Genomic DNA, 15,519 nt, shown 5'->3' with positions numbered 1-15,519 from the left:
GAAAAAGCGTTATAGTAACAACAAGAACTTCAGGAATCCTGAGTCAAATTAAAATCATGGTCCTTACTGCTCCTGATGTGCAAAAGATTCAATTGGAAGTAGTAAGGAAGGCACAGAATTTCTTTAGCTGTTCTAATGAGAACTGGAATATGTAGGGCTGGGGTCAAAGGGAAAACCCACACTTTCTACCAATAGTACTACCTGGTTCTGTATCTCTGCTAGGAGGGCCTTCATGGTCACTACTCTCAGGTGTGGACTGTACTAAGTCAATGATATCTTCAGTCTCTGAATGACTGGACACAGTTTCTTCCGTTGATCGTGGAGACTGACAGTGGATGCCACTGTCATGTAGGACCGGCTCCTCCAAGTCATCTTCTAAGGCATCTATGGTTTCCTCAAAGAACATGAGGACATCCTGCTCTTCATGAGTTAAGTATTTCATACTCTCATCATCCTGTGGGGAAAAAGGAAAAAAGCCAGAGATTAACATACTACAGGCGAGTACAGGTAAAAGTCCACTGATAGCAAACACAGAGCCCTTTTTCAAAGGTAGAAAAAGGCAGGATGAACAGGCAGCAGTCACATCAGAAACAACTCCTGCTTGCCGTTTCATCCCTGCCCAAAGAGGAACTTTCTCCTATACAGTATAGGAGAAAAAAAGCAGAATATAGGAGTTTACAGGGCATTGTTTTTGACTGAAGAACAGCATCTGGTATTTCATCCTTTAAAGTATCTAACTTCAGTTCAGCAAACAAGCATCCATTTAAGTTGGACTGAACAAATTGCTAGAAGATCATAAAAGCAGAAGGGAAAAAAAACCAAGGGGAAATGTAACCACTAGATCTGTTTTTAGAAGGGTTAAGGTAGTTTCTTCAGGCTCCAAACTGGAGTAGGCTGCTTCAGTTGCTGTGTCAGGTTCAGGGACAAGGCTTGGGGAGCAGCATGGGAGGGAAAAGGTACATTTGGGACAGTCCAACAAATAAGCTGACTGCCTCTTTGCTCCAGACCAAATGGGACTTGCCTTCTAGAGGCAGATTTCAAAGAACTAATAATAAGGAGGAGATGGTGTCTGAAGATTTTACCTTTGAGTTACAGAAAGGAAAAACTTAGAATAAATACTGCTAGGGAGCACATTTTCATGAAGTGCCTTGGGCTATTTCTCCAGCAGGAAACAATCCTGTAGACCACAGAAGTGATAAGTAACCACTTGGGTTACCCAGTCTTCATTTCCTATGAGTCACTGCTCTTGATTAACTTGATTAACACATTATCACTATGAGAAACTAGGCAGCAATGCACAAACTCTTTTCCCTCCACCTACACCCTGGTAAACACTCACTTTTCCAGAAGCTTGGAGATGACAAAGAATGATTAGGAAAGGCTCTACATTAAGACAATGGATACAGGAAAGACATTTCCCAGGAGAGCTGTGTGAGTTCTGGAATGTAACTATTGTTGAGGTTTTCCCTTTTCTGGGCTGAATTTCTCTCCCACCAAGCATAAACTGGAAACTTTGCCATCAGTAAGTTAACAGGAAGGCACCAGCGAAGCAATACAAGACAGTTTCCCTTCTCATCTCTACTTTTCACTACTCCAAGAACATCTAATTGTGCATATAGGCAAGGTAACAAGGCTACTTCTCAATGGAAGATTGGGAGAAATTAGGTAAATCCATTAAGGTATGCAGTGCAAATACTCAAGAGGTAGACATGTTCTTGCCAGGGCAGCACAACTTGCTTCAAACTCACCATGCCTGTTCAGATCATCTTACATTAGATTAAACTGTGTGCAGCTCTACCTGTTAACTCCGTGGACAAACAAAGCTTTTATCCCCGTCCTCAGCATTAAAAATAAGAACAATGTACCTCTGTAGAAAAGCAATGCCTATAGATTAAGAGCTATGAAGTGCTGCATTGTACCATGTGGCAGTTAGTATCTAAGCACTCCAAACACTACAGATGAGAAAATAAATGCTTCAGGGCTTTTGGTTGCCTTCTGCTGTGTGGCTTGTAGAACACTTGCCCTGTATTTCGTTCATTTCTTTACAGCAAACAGACACAGCCTTTCAGCCACTCTTAGTTCAGACGCTTCAGGTCAGGTTCTCTTATCTATGGCTGCAATCATATGAACACAGCATTCTGCAGTCACTGCTGGTAAAGTTTTCTGTTAAAGCAGAGCACTGGAGTCTTGTTGAAACCAATTCTGTGTTCCCTTGCAAGAGGTCCATGCTACAACTACAATCCTAGAGATTCAGACTTACTGGAATCAGGGTGAATATGGTCTAATGGCTGGGAAAGACACACAGAGGTGTGGGTGTTTGTAACTTAGTCTTACCATCCACAGTGCACTGTCAGAATAAGTAATTTACTCCAGCTTGCAGCAAAACTGCTACCAAAGCTTAAGTTTTGATGCCATTCGCAATTGCCTATTTAAAGGACTAACTTCAAAGGCTGACGTATTCCTCAGCTCGCACCCACCACATGGCAGAGCTCCCTTTTCAAAGGCCAAGGAAAGTTTTACAGCTGCACTTGAAAAGTCAGACACAGACAGGCCTTTTTCTTCCTTTTTTTTTTTTTCCCCTAATGGCTGTTGCAATCTCCTTCCTTCCCCACCCAAATACTCATTCGGCTGCTATGTGCAGTAGGCAAGAGAATGACAGGAAAGGAGCTGTTGTTAGGTAGGCACTAGCTGGAGCTGAACAGGACTCCAAGAAGCTTTTGTTGTGGGTGAGCTCTTTGCAAGAGCCCAACTTCCACAGGCAGACGAAAAGAGGAGGTTGTGTTTAAATTCTTAGTGGGCAGCATATCCAGAACGTGGAGAAGTACAGAAGTGACTGCACCACACTGTTCATTTAAAAGAACTGCTCCCACATGAGCTTAACAAGAGCTGAGTAAAACAGTATGTGAACTGAAGCAAAGACTTTCAAAAGGCCTTTCTTCCATCCTTCTATTTCTGTATTGTAAGACACCGTGTCTTCCCACACCAGGTAAGATTTGCAGGATTGGTCAGCAGAGCTCTGCCTCACTTACCATTCCTCATGGATCTTGCTGAAACAAACAGTTTCCTGTTAGATGAACGATCTGAAATGAGTGACCATCCCTTTGCAAATACATCTGTAGTAAAACACATACCTAGATGTGAAAGGCCAACCTCATCTCGGTTAGCACTTCTGTCTCTTTCCTTATGCAGTTTCCCTTCAAGATGACCAATGTCACATTTCCTCAGCAAAGGGCAGCAGCTCTGGAGAATGGGCAGCGTTATGGCAGGTCACCATACTGAGATGCAAGGCATCCAACCTGGCTACAAACTCCCTCAGGCAAGGCATGTTGCAGTTTGTGAGACAAATGGAATTAATCCCATTTTACACATAATAGCATAGTGAAAATAAACCTACTCAAGTTGGTCAAACCAAAGGAGCTCAGAGATGTAAAGCAAGCAGTGACTTGCTTTATCACTGGTCTGACAACAGTGGTGTATTATAAAATGCCCACTTTTATTACTTGTAATATAGTAAAGCTTTCAGAAAGATGGGAGGAATACTGTAGTTAACAGGTGCCAGTTTCAGCTCAGGTTGCCACGTCTATTTGTAATTAGTTCATTTTCCACATACTCCGAGGATTGGCACAGTTCTTCTTCCTTCTGGGCTGGTTTTCCAGTCCAGGCCTTCTTTCTCCTTGAAGAACCTATGTTTTACCAGAGTCTTTTTAGCTACTTGAGTTATTTGCCTCATACTTTCCACCAGCTCCCTACTCTTAATACACAAACACATCTCCCAAAACTAAATCTCACACATGATTAACACTGCTGACTCTAATGCTACTGTAAAAAGACAGCCTGAATTTGAAACTTGAACACCATGCTTTAGCTGAGGATTAAAAAGACTGCTTGGACAGAAGAAATTTGGGATGCAAACAGCTGAAATAGCTGAGTATGCTCAGCTGGCATTAATATTTTAGATCTCTGTGCAGCCAAACATTTCCTGCTTACGCCAAAAAGGAAAGAGTCTGTTATGACAGTGTTTGGTAGAAAAGAGGGGAAAAAAAGCAACAAGGAAAAAAGGGGGGATAAAAAAAGAAAAGAAACTGTTTCATAGAGAAGATCCCTTTCCTACCTGTTCAAAACAAGGACTTATTAGCAGAGGCCCACAATTTTTCACCTGATCTGAAGAAATTCTTCACATTGCATCCAAACCTACTATCGTAAGCCCAGCACAGCTTTGACAGAAGCAGAACAGCAGGGAAAGCCACAAGACATCTGCAGTGGTTAAAAAAAGAAATATCATTCTTCTGATCACTGCTAGAGAACCAAGCAGTCAATTAGCAAAATACCAGGAGAACACCAGATTCAACTGATTTGTCATCAGTCACTTGACAGTGCCAAAGACTTAATAGGCACAGTTCCATGGGAGACAAGTGAGTGGATGCTTCTCAAATAAAAACATGAAGGGAGCAAACTATTCTAATATGTAGTAGAAAGAGACCAATGCAGCACTACTTAGGCCCTAGGCTGTTAGTAACAAGGAAGGGTGAAACAGAAAGCCCTGAATGTAGGAATAGGATCAGAACAGGTACAAAAGCTTCCGCACAGAAGAAAAAGGCAAGTACCTCTGATTATATTTGCAGAAAGGGGAAACAATGGCTCATACTGCTGCATTGCTGAAGTTTGAAGCAAGTGAGTTACAGATAAGAACATGAACTACCATACAGGATCAGCACAAAAAGCCCGCTTAGCTCAGTAGCCTCCCTTCAGGCACCACTAATGCTCAGGTCAGGAGAATGGGGCTGAGGGGAAGAGTAGTGATGTCAATTGGATGGATTTATCTTTTTCTTCCCTACACCCTTCCAGTTTACAGCAATACATGGCTTAAGGACTTCCCAGTTGCATCCGCATCTGTGAACTTAATAGCCCTTAATGAGCTTTTCCAGCATGAATTCATCTTATTGTTTAAGCCCATGTAAATGGCTGGCACTCACAGCATTCTGTGGCAATGAGTTCCATAGCTTAATTGTGTGCTGTGTCAAAAAGTACTTCCTTTACAAGCCACTATCTGATGATTTTGATAATACCACTTCATTTGGTGAAGAAGACTATAAATACTGAATGCTGTTTTCTTCAGTTTATTAACATAATTGTAACTGTGTGCTTCCTAATAGTCAGCAAAGCGTATAATCAATAAGTCACAAGTGAGGAAACAAATCATCTAGAAGTATTTAAAAATAAACTAAAGTCATAAACTGATTAAACTATTCCTAACCTACTTTTAAAAAAGCAAGCTAAAGCAATGCCAGACCTACTGAAACTCTGAAGACAGCTCCTTGGTTATCAGAGTTAGGCTGATCAGCTTGTAATTTGTTCTTCCCTTTAATTTCTATGTTAGAATAACATAGAGAAAAATTGGGTACATTTCAGACAACAGCCACTAAACACTTTTAACAAAAATCAAATAATTTCACACCAATCTTTTTCTCACAAGAGGGGTAGTGACTTGGCCAACAGGTATAAGCACAAGATGTCATATGTCTCGATTTGAAGGCTTTATGACATGGCCCCCAAAAATACACTCATAGATGAATAAGGAAGCTATGCCTGGATGAAATTACTGCAAGGTTTCATTGTAACTGAGGGGTAGGGGACAGATTGCTGGTTTTGAAAAGTATCATGATGCATCATAAACTGTATAATGAAACAAGACAAGTCCTAAACAGATTTATCCCAACACTTCTGAACTTTTGATGCTTCACTAACAGCAGACAATTAACTGAGTATTTGTTAATCCCCTTCTGCTGGAACACATTGCTGCAAGAGCTGGGCAGGACAGAATGAGACCTTCCTGAGCCATACAAGTGTGCTGGTAGTCCTTAAGATGAAATTCAGTTAAAACCCACATGAATATAGAGTGATGAGAAGTGTCTTCGTGGCAACACAAGTTGTAGGTCAGTTTAAGTGGTATAAAGAGGCCAAAAGAGCTCAGCTCAGGTATGCAAGTGTCATTCTGGGATATATTAACCAGGGTGATGAAATAGCAGCACATCCTCATTTGGAACACAGAGTTCAGATTCAGTCACTGAACTTTGGAAAGGATGCAACCAAGCTGGGCAGGGTCCAGAACAAAGCAAGGAGTGCTCAGAGTGTAGCTACACAGGAAGGCTGGGAGAATGGAGCACCTTATGCTTTAAAACAGGGAAGAATGAATGGGTGGTAGGTAGATGCAGCCTGTATGTATTTTAGTATATAAGTTCACCACCCACATCATTACAACAAACCTGTGTGTGCACTGAGGGCAAGGCAAGTGGAAATTTGCTTTCATGTTACAGAAACTCTAATCCAAGTGATCCTTGAAAAGTAGTGAAGTACAAAGAAATCACCTTGGGAGTTCAGGATCACTTATCAGTGAGGGTTTCAGAGCAGAGCTGCCCACCTGCTGGAATAATCTTCATCTACCACATCCTGCTTTGAAACAGAAGGACGCAGTTTGTGCACAGAGAGTAAATTGCCTTCAGGATCTATATTCTCACCAACACATTTCACAGCAAGGTCATTCCTTGCTAGGAGGCAGGCTCTTTACCCTAGTTCCACACTCATGGTCCAAAGCAAGCGATCCTCCAGCCCCAATTCCTCTCTACTGCTGGTAGGAACAATGACTCTTATTTTTGCCAAGGCATACTGCTTCCAAGTCATACTAATATCAACTTCAAGTGGGTGAAACATAGCACAGCACCCTCCACACCCTGTAAGGAATGGCTTCCACCTGCCCAAAGACAGCTGTATCCATAGAAAATAGCAAACAGTCAAAAATTCTTCTCATTTTTGTGTGTATTGTTATTTGGCAAGGTCCTCAGGCATGGTGAAAGACCTGTAGTACAGTAAAGCCTGCAGAGTATCAGTAGCAAGGGGAAAACACACATTAATTTATCAAAGGAGTCTCTCGGGACTTTCCGTTTACTGTACCTAAAGTGCAGCTCAGCATCACAAGACTCTGCACACTCAAATTATGACAGAAAAAGTGGCAGTGGGCTAACAGACAAGACGGTCTTTCCCAGCAACTCCTAAAACCACACTGGAATCCCAGGACCTCTTCAGAGAGACTGGGGCAAAGAGACAGCAATATAGTGCACTTAAAAGACAGGTCTGCTGCATTTGAATTAGCTGTACTGATCCAAAAAAACAGATAAAGGCCATAGCAACTATAATTTTTAGGCTCCAAGAAACATCATAACTACAAAATAACCAGGTCAACCCTTAGTTAAATGGCTGAGTGTGTGAAATAAGATACTGAGCCAGTTCAGACTACTCACAAGATACTTGCTCTTCCTGTCTATGTAACCAGTGTTCAGCATGTCACCTGTACCATAGAAGGTGCCTGGTAGGGACAAACCATCTTCAGTGGCTGGGTGTCAAGTCTTACAGTCACAGAGGAAGCTTGTTTGAAGAAATAACAAACAGAGTAAGCAACATCTATTTAGAATCATGGGCATCTGCCTATTTAAGTCACAAAAGAAAGAGACATTTGACCAAATTCTGGTGGTCACCATTGCCCCAAAAAGAGTGGTGGTGAACTCTAACGTTAACTGAGGATCTGTCTGAACCAGAGGCAAAAATGAAATCAGTATCACCACAGCATGATCCACTGAGAACAAGAACTCACTATCTCTCAAACCTATGACTCAATAAAACATGTTCACATACAGAAGGTATAGTACTGAAGTCATATCAACACTGATACAGCTTATTCTAAATAGCACAGCTCACTTCAGGTACAACCACCTCCTTCTGGTATGATTTCACAGGTGATACTACTGTCCTAGCATCTTATTCACACCTAGAAACTAAAGCAGTTACTCATGGCTGAGAGTAGATATACAGTACAATTACCAGAGTGAAGCACTGAAAGAGAAGAACTGGTTTTAGGAAGTTGGTCTGTGCCTATTCAGTCAATGGAACAAGTCAAATTGCTTCTAAAAAAGCTAAGCACTACTTTTATCTCTGAATTGAGTGTCCTTAAATTGCTGCAACTGTATTTCACTGCAAGTTAATTCTTATACCACATATCAAAGAGTGTCATTCAAGAATGGGTTTCGGCAGTCAGAATTGCCAAGGAGAACAGAGTTGGGGTTTTTCCCTTCTCTTTGGATAGCACAACTGATTTGATGTATCAGGAAGCTACAAACTGTCACATGCCTTTGCCAAGCATGTCTATGGATATCACCTTCATTAAAATAACCCCAACAGAATATATGTTCAAATTAACATCTTATACATAAGATGTTATATATATATATATAAATATATAAAAAAAAGAACTTCTACGGTTACAGAATCCCAAGCACAGCTACAGGTTGGGCAAAGAAGAGATTCAGGGCAGCCCTGAGGAGAAGGACTTGGGGGTGTTGGTTGATGAGAAACTGAACATGAGCCGGCTTCAGTGTGCGCTCGCAGCCCAGAAAGCCAACCGTATCCTGGGCTGCATCAAGAGGAGTGTGACCAGCAGGTGGAAGGAGGTGATCCTGCCCCTCTACTCTGCTCTCGTGAGACCTCACTTGGAGTATTGTGTGCAGTTCTGGTGTCCTCAACATAAAAAGGACATGGAACTGTTGGAACAAGTCCAGAGGAGGCCACGAGGATGATCAGGGGACTGGAGCACCTCCCATATGAAGACAGGCTGAGAAAGTTGGGGCTGTTCAGCCTGGAGAAGAGAAGGCTGCGTGGAGACCTCATAGCAGCCTTCCAGTATCTGAAGGGGGGCTACAAGGATGCTGGGGAGGGACTCTTCATCAGGGACTGTAGTGCTAGGACAAGGGGTAACGGGTTCAAACTTAAACAGGGGAAGTTTAGATTTGATATAAGGAAGAAATTCTTTACTGTGAGGGTGGTGAGGCACTGGAATGGGTTGCCCAGGGAGGTTATGAATGCTCCATCCCTGGTGGTGTTCAAGGCCAGGTTGGATGAGGCCTTGGGTGGCATGGTTTAGTGTGAGGTGTCCCCGCCCATGGCAGGGGGGTTGGAACTAGATGATCTCAAGCTCCTTTCCAACCCTAACTATTCTATGATTCTATGATTCTAAGTTTGTGTGAGATTAAAATAAAGGCCAGCATTCCTCCCATCTAAAAGTAAGCTCTTGTACTTGTCTTCAGCTGCTGCGATAGATTTGGTGCCATAAATCCAGACCCAAACATCTACAATTTATATGGAAAATTCTACTGCAATCAAGGCAGGACATCAGCACCTTGCTTTCCATTTAAAAATAAATACATTTGGCTTTAAGGACTGCAATTGTCAAAGATTAACTAAAAGCACCACTGTGCAGGTAAGAAGCTGAGACATGCCAAAATTAAACTGAACTGTCAACAGCAGACTGGTAAGAATCACTCGCATGGAATTTTAAGACCTTTTTGGCACACGGCAATTCACGTGCATCATCCCTAAACTGACAACCAGTTCTACAGCAAGCAATGCCAGCGCAGACACAGAGTATCCAAGGACAGACAACAGCCAGCCAAACCAGCTCTAAGCAGCCAGTTTAGGCTAAAGCTGGTCCAAGTGTTTGTCTCTATTATCACATCCCTAGGTTTGAATTCCACAGATGCAATACAAAGGTTATATTTAGTGACTAATGTAGTTTGACACCAAGAAGCTTAAGTGGCTCTTTCTTGTAATCAAGTAGGAAGAAATCTACAGCAGTACAGGCCTGTCATAAAAACCACACTGCTATACTTTTCTCCTTTGCAAGGCCATTAAGAAATACTAAAATAAATTAAAATTATAAATTAAACTTAATTCTAAATTAGAATTATAAATTAGACTTAACTCTGACCTTCCTTGCTGTGTCTCTAGGGGCACCAACACAGAAAAGTGATACATTAAGAGGAAGGTTAAGTCTGCAACTGCTTCCATTTCCATCTTGCGCATCCAAAAATCTGCCCCTTCCTTTCTCAGAATTGGTCCAATATGAGATTATTTGTCTACAGTTATCTATCCCTGCCTTATCATTAGGCCAAAGCTGCTGCATCTTCTGAGCTTTTATGACAAAACTACTAAAACAGGAAGTTAAGGTCTCCGGGAGCATGTTCCAGCAATGAGCTTTTTCCTCTTACAAATCCCCCGATCCCCACATGAGCTATAAACCCCATGCTTTTAATAGACAATTGCACAAGGATATAGAAAATATCTGAAAAATACTGCTTTTTATCCTGGGGATTTCTAAAGCCTGTTTCAGTACTGAATAGACAAAAGCTATCAGGCATTGGAACAATACTTCCATCATATCACAAAAAGGAAAGATGTGAGGAGCACCGAAGACTTGACTACTATTTACTCAGTCACAATTGGCAGTTTCCTTCACACGCAGTTCAAACCCAGCCTAAAACTCAAACTGAAATTATGCTTTTATTGAAAGGCATTTCCATTCCCTAACCTGTTATTCCATGCCTGCTAGCTGTCAGCCTTATCAGTCTAGAACGTGCCAGAAGAACAGTCATGGAAGGGAATCTGTGGCACCAGAATTAAACTCATTGGTACATGCTTCACTTTCTTCATGCATAAATTCAAACAAGACAAACTAAAGGCTTCTGGAACTTCTTTTGCTGATGCATAGGTCTGATGGGAATTGCCTAAACCTGAAGCCAGCTTTTACTCCATCTATAAATTACAACATTACAGAGCAGGAAGGGATTCCAATTCTAGCTGATGCATCATCATCTGGGTTATCACATGATGTTACCTACTTAAACTAAGGGAATCTCTGTCATTTTCTGACACAGCAGACTCAAGGTGAGGCTGGACAAACACACTGATTTATACATAGCCTCATTACTTAACACTGATTCTCTCAAATGGCCAGTCTCACACCTACTACTGCAGCTAAGAATAAACTGCATGAGAACATGATTTGATAACCTGAAAAACTGGAGTCAGAGTAATACATACAATTAACTTATAATTCTGCATCAAATGAAGGTGTAATCCTTTAACTAAGTGCAACTCCCACTGTAATTCTCTAAGATTCAAACAGTTTTCATACAATAAACATCATGCTCTAAATACCTAAGCCCAAATGGAACACTTGGCTATGCTCCTGGGCTCCCCCACAATGTTTTTCTAGCACAGGTCAGAAGCAGTTAAGGGACTACATTTAGTAATACTTGTTTTGTGTTTTAACTAGCAGCACAAGCTGAAGGATACACGCACAGTATTAAGAGATGTATTTTCATTAGAAACAACAAAAAAAGGAGTTTCTTTAGAATTACCTCTAGTTACCAAAAAGCTCATGAAGTAGCACAAAACCACTGAGGTATATAGATAAATACAGGTATCAACTTGCTAACTTATTCTTACCACTTATACATTCACAGAAAACTTCACTTCAAGGAACCTAGCAGGGAGGACAGAGAGAAAGATATGAAAAGCCTAATTCCACATTAAGAGGACGCAAGTTTACCAGATTCCTCAATTAAAAATGGATGTTTATCAAATGGTTGCAATGATAAAAACCATATACAAGGAACCATAGCTGCTTTCTAGGCTTAGCCTGTCACAGTACAAACAGTACTGCTGGGTTCATTGCCTGAATCATCCTGATCATTCAAAAAAATGCAGCAGTGCATCCTACTCCCTCAATTACTCACACACTATTTAAATGGCCACACACTCATATTCACTAATGTGAAGACACCTTTGTTTATGGTGACGTACTTGTTACTCACCTAATTACATGAAGGTGGAATAAGCTGAGATCGTCATTCAGTAGTGTCAACAAAAAGCTTAAGCATGAAACACTATCCTTAAGTTCCTTTACAAACTATTTAAAGGGTAGATGTACACCAATCAGTGGTGGTTGGATCAAGCAGCCCCATGTAACGTGTGCTCCTTACCACCATCTCTGGTTCTCTGGGAGGAATGGTCAGAGAGAAGCACTCTCCAAGCTCTCAGACACAATCAGATCAGAATAACAAGCTGTTGTACCAAATCAGGATAGTAATTTCTGGCCTTTCAGTTTGCTAAGAACTAAGACCACAAGCAACCATTTAGGACCGGAAATGCCAAAAATCAATGCTTAAATAACAAATAATTCTGTGATGTGAACAAAGCTACTAATGTAATTTATATCACTCAGCATAAGGCTCATTAAACACTTACCAAGGCAAGATTTCTGCCCTTAGCTTGGCTGCCACGATTCTCCACACTGCCACCTCTCTCCATGCTCCCACATGCATGCTTTGGAGAGCTTTCAGATGCCATTTCAGGAGAATCGGAGAGGAGATTTCCAGGCATCACACTCTCTTCATGTATTGATCCCGATGCAGCACAGCATGCCATCAGCATATTATGTAGGGCTGCTAGCTTTATTCATTTCTGAAAACAGAGAAATTAAAACAGAGTTACATTTAAATCTGGTTTTAAAGTACTTGAAAAGGAATGGAAAAAAAGTAGTGAAAACAGATCCCACACAAGTTAATAAAGGCTGTATCTTTATGTTCTGAAGCACACCTACCACCTATGGGCACCTTTGAGAAGAACTGGTCTTATTCTAGAAGGTGACTTTAAAAATCCAACATAGCAAGGTTCTGTACCCCATCTCATGTGGTTCCAAACCAGATGTCTCTCAGTTACAAGCATGGACCACAAGCATGGACCACACATACATACCCACCCTACAAACGGGGTTTGTGTTTTCCATTAAGACACATCATTAACAGTAACAAAATCCCATCAACTGAGATACCAACTGGCCCAGTTCAAATGTCTTCATCTTTTATTAGCTTTTTTGACAAGTACTCTATTTGTTGGATCACATGAGGGAAATAGAATCCAGTCCATTTCCTAACACTGCTGTAGTTAACTTGTGTGTTACTGGAGCAGCTCTATGCCAACTGCTCCTGGTGAAAGATCTACGGAGAGAACTGGGTGCCATTTTTGCACCATCACGTTACACAGCAAAATTGCATTTTAAGGCTACAGAGCTTTTATTTCACTCAGCCATGAAGAAACAGTGCTTGTACATTTGAAGATGCTTAATGGAAGAGACATGCACCAGTGCTTACTGGAGCAAAAGCTCCCAGTTCAAGGCATCCTAGTGCTCAGTTCTGCAGTACCTTTCTGAACTGTTGTCATCTCCCAAAACACTCTGGCAGAATTTCTTGCTTCATTCTTGAAGTATCACAAAGACAAAAGTCACCCTTTTGCACTAACAGCACAAACATGGGGTTGGTAAAAAGTAGGACCTAGTTACTTTCTCTTTTCCATACATTAAGACTTCCCTTGCAACAAGAAATTGCCTTGTTCTTTAACAGCCCATCTTTTCACTCACCCAGCCTGTGACCAGGAAGCAGCAGCTGGTTCTGAAGCACCACGTTATATACAACCAGCTGGGAAGTGGATACCATTACCCTGACACTGTTCAAATGAAATGAGATGGTCCTGGTTCCCAAGTGCTTCTCCCTTTATTAGGGTTCAAGAGGTGACATGAGAAGCAAAGTCAAGTCTGCATTTCCAATTCAATCGGATTACTTCTCCTTCCTCCCTACCTGTCAGCTGAGGGCTGAGAAACCAGAGCCTCCCGGTAAGCTGATTAGCGTTTCATAGCAGAGAGATAACATCTGCCAATACGGAGCAACAATTCCATCCCACTGATCCTTTCCTCCCTGGAGAGGGCTATGACATTACCAGAGGTACATACGAACACTCCCTCATCTATGCCGTAGCACCAGCATGTGTCCTGTGGGAAGGCTCCCACACAATGTAGCTAAACATGGGAGCACAACCCACACAAACAGAGCACTGGATTGCTACAATAAAAGCATCTGATAGCTTTTCTGATGAACATTAGGTCTAATGATTTCAATTTAGCCTTGCCTTTACATAAAAAGAACATTCTTCCTTTCTTCTATTAATAACATTAATAATAGATAAAATCAATCTTCAGGATAACAGTCTTTAAGTGATGCCACAGGGGTAGAAACATACTCTTGGTCCTGGTTTTCAGAATCGCAAGCCAGGCAGACATGAAAGAACTGCAGTAGCTGCTGTACCTCTGGTTGCCACATACAGGCTCAAAGCAAAAAGCTGTGCTGCTGAAAGCTACGCTGGAAAAAAGCAGCCTGAATCGAGAACATATCCTGAAACCACAGCTCCATCTGCAACAAAACCCATGGCACTGAACAGCCGCACACAAACACACATGCAAGAAAACATACATCATTTTTAGACTGCAACACAATCAGTGGAAATACTGATGCCTCTGTAATGCTACACACAGAAATACATAAATATACATTTCAGAAGGCAAAACTATCAGAGAAAAACTTGACATCTCAAACTCACAAAAAATTCCCACTGATTTTGGATTTCATCCCATGACTTAAGGTGATGTTCAGATGGAAAACTATTCAAATGGTTGGACTTCATGATCTTAAAGGTCTTTTTCAACCTAGTTGATTCTATGATGCTATGAAAACTAGTAGTTTTCTAAGGAAGGACGAGCAAAAGGCAAGTACTGACATCCAACATAAGATACGTATTACTTCTCATTAGCCCTTTTAAGCTGCAGCACCAGTTTTTATCTAGCTGCCCCCAGGATAAACTGGGCATGCCATGTTTGTTCAGTCCCTTGGGGATTATTATGGACAACTACTAGATCTTCAGAATTAAACTCAAAACTGTTCATGAACATTTTATAGACCATGAGAGGTCATAGCTCCAGGTGACAACAGGTATCATAGACAAGACCCACATTTAAAGACTAACCAAATTAAGATGTTAATCCAGGCTACCAAGAAACCAAACAATGACCCAAAACTTGAATGGAGAAGAACGTATTTAAGAGTACTGTTCTGCATTCTCCAACAGCAGAATCAGGTCTAAGCTATCTGCTCCCAGGACAGCAGATTTGGTACCAGATTTGGTAGCAGTAAACACTAAACCCACAAGTTTCAAACAACAACAAATAACTCTGCTTCTAACAAGCTCCTTTTACTCATTTTGGAGCTCAAGTTCAGATGTTACACAAAGCTCCTGAACAACAAATAAAGGCAGTGAGTGCCACTGGTTAAGAAGAGCCAGCCACACAGGATCAAGTAGCAAGCATTACCACACTGGTTCCTCTTTTGAGCTGTAAGCTGTGGCTCCTTTGGAGGTTTTATTCATTTCAGAAAGGACTGTGAGCCTGTAGAAAGGGCATGGGGGGGAAATCTTTTTCCCTTCTCTCTCACATAACCTTTTAACACTTCAAGGGCACACATCAGTAATATCATAACCCATTCATATATATTATTTCTCCCCTTTTCTGGGTTTCTGATGCTTTAAGTGAGAAACTCCTACATATCTATACAGTGCCTGGTGCAGCTACAGCTGATGTGAGGCCACCCAGCACTGCTGCAATACATACAGCACACTTTACAGATAAATCCCCTCCTATCTATGGCTATCACAGAAGTCCCTTCACCCTTTTTATGTCCCCTCTATTAAGTGAATGACTGTGGATTTAAGATAGAAATAGCAAAAAAATGTAATGAATTTCAAGATGAC

At 41.4% G+C, this 15,519-nt stretch overlaps 1 protein-coding gene across 12 annotated transcripts in view; it reads right to left on the bottom strand.

The window, feature by feature from the left end:
- PROSER2 (proline and serine rich 2) overlaps positions 1-15,519 on the bottom strand; it is a 37,400-nt gene that overhangs the window by 15,341 nt on the left and 6,540 nt on the right. For all 12 annotated transcript variants that reach the window (XM_080615019.1, XM_080615025.1, XM_080615028.1 and 9 more), the window contains exons 2-3: positions 12,133-12,348; positions 202-454 (exon numbers count right to left, since the gene is read on the bottom strand). In XM_080615019.1, coding sequence (XP_080471145.1) covers positions 202-454; positions 12,133-12,318 — 439 coding nt within the window. In that variant the 5' untranslated portion in view covers positions 12,319-12,348. The remainder of the gene's footprint in view (positions 1-201; positions 455-12,132; positions 12,349-15,519) is intronic.

The sequence above is a fragment of the Psittacula echo genome (genome assembly GCF_963264785.1).
Source record: "Psittacula echo genome assembly, chromosome: 1".
Classification (NCBI taxonomy): Eukaryota; Metazoa; Chordata; class Aves; order Psittaciformes; family Psittacidae; genus Psittacula; species Psittacula echo.
The sequence above is the reverse complement of the archived record's forward strand: the minus strand, read 5'-3'. Positions and strand labels throughout refer to the sequence as shown.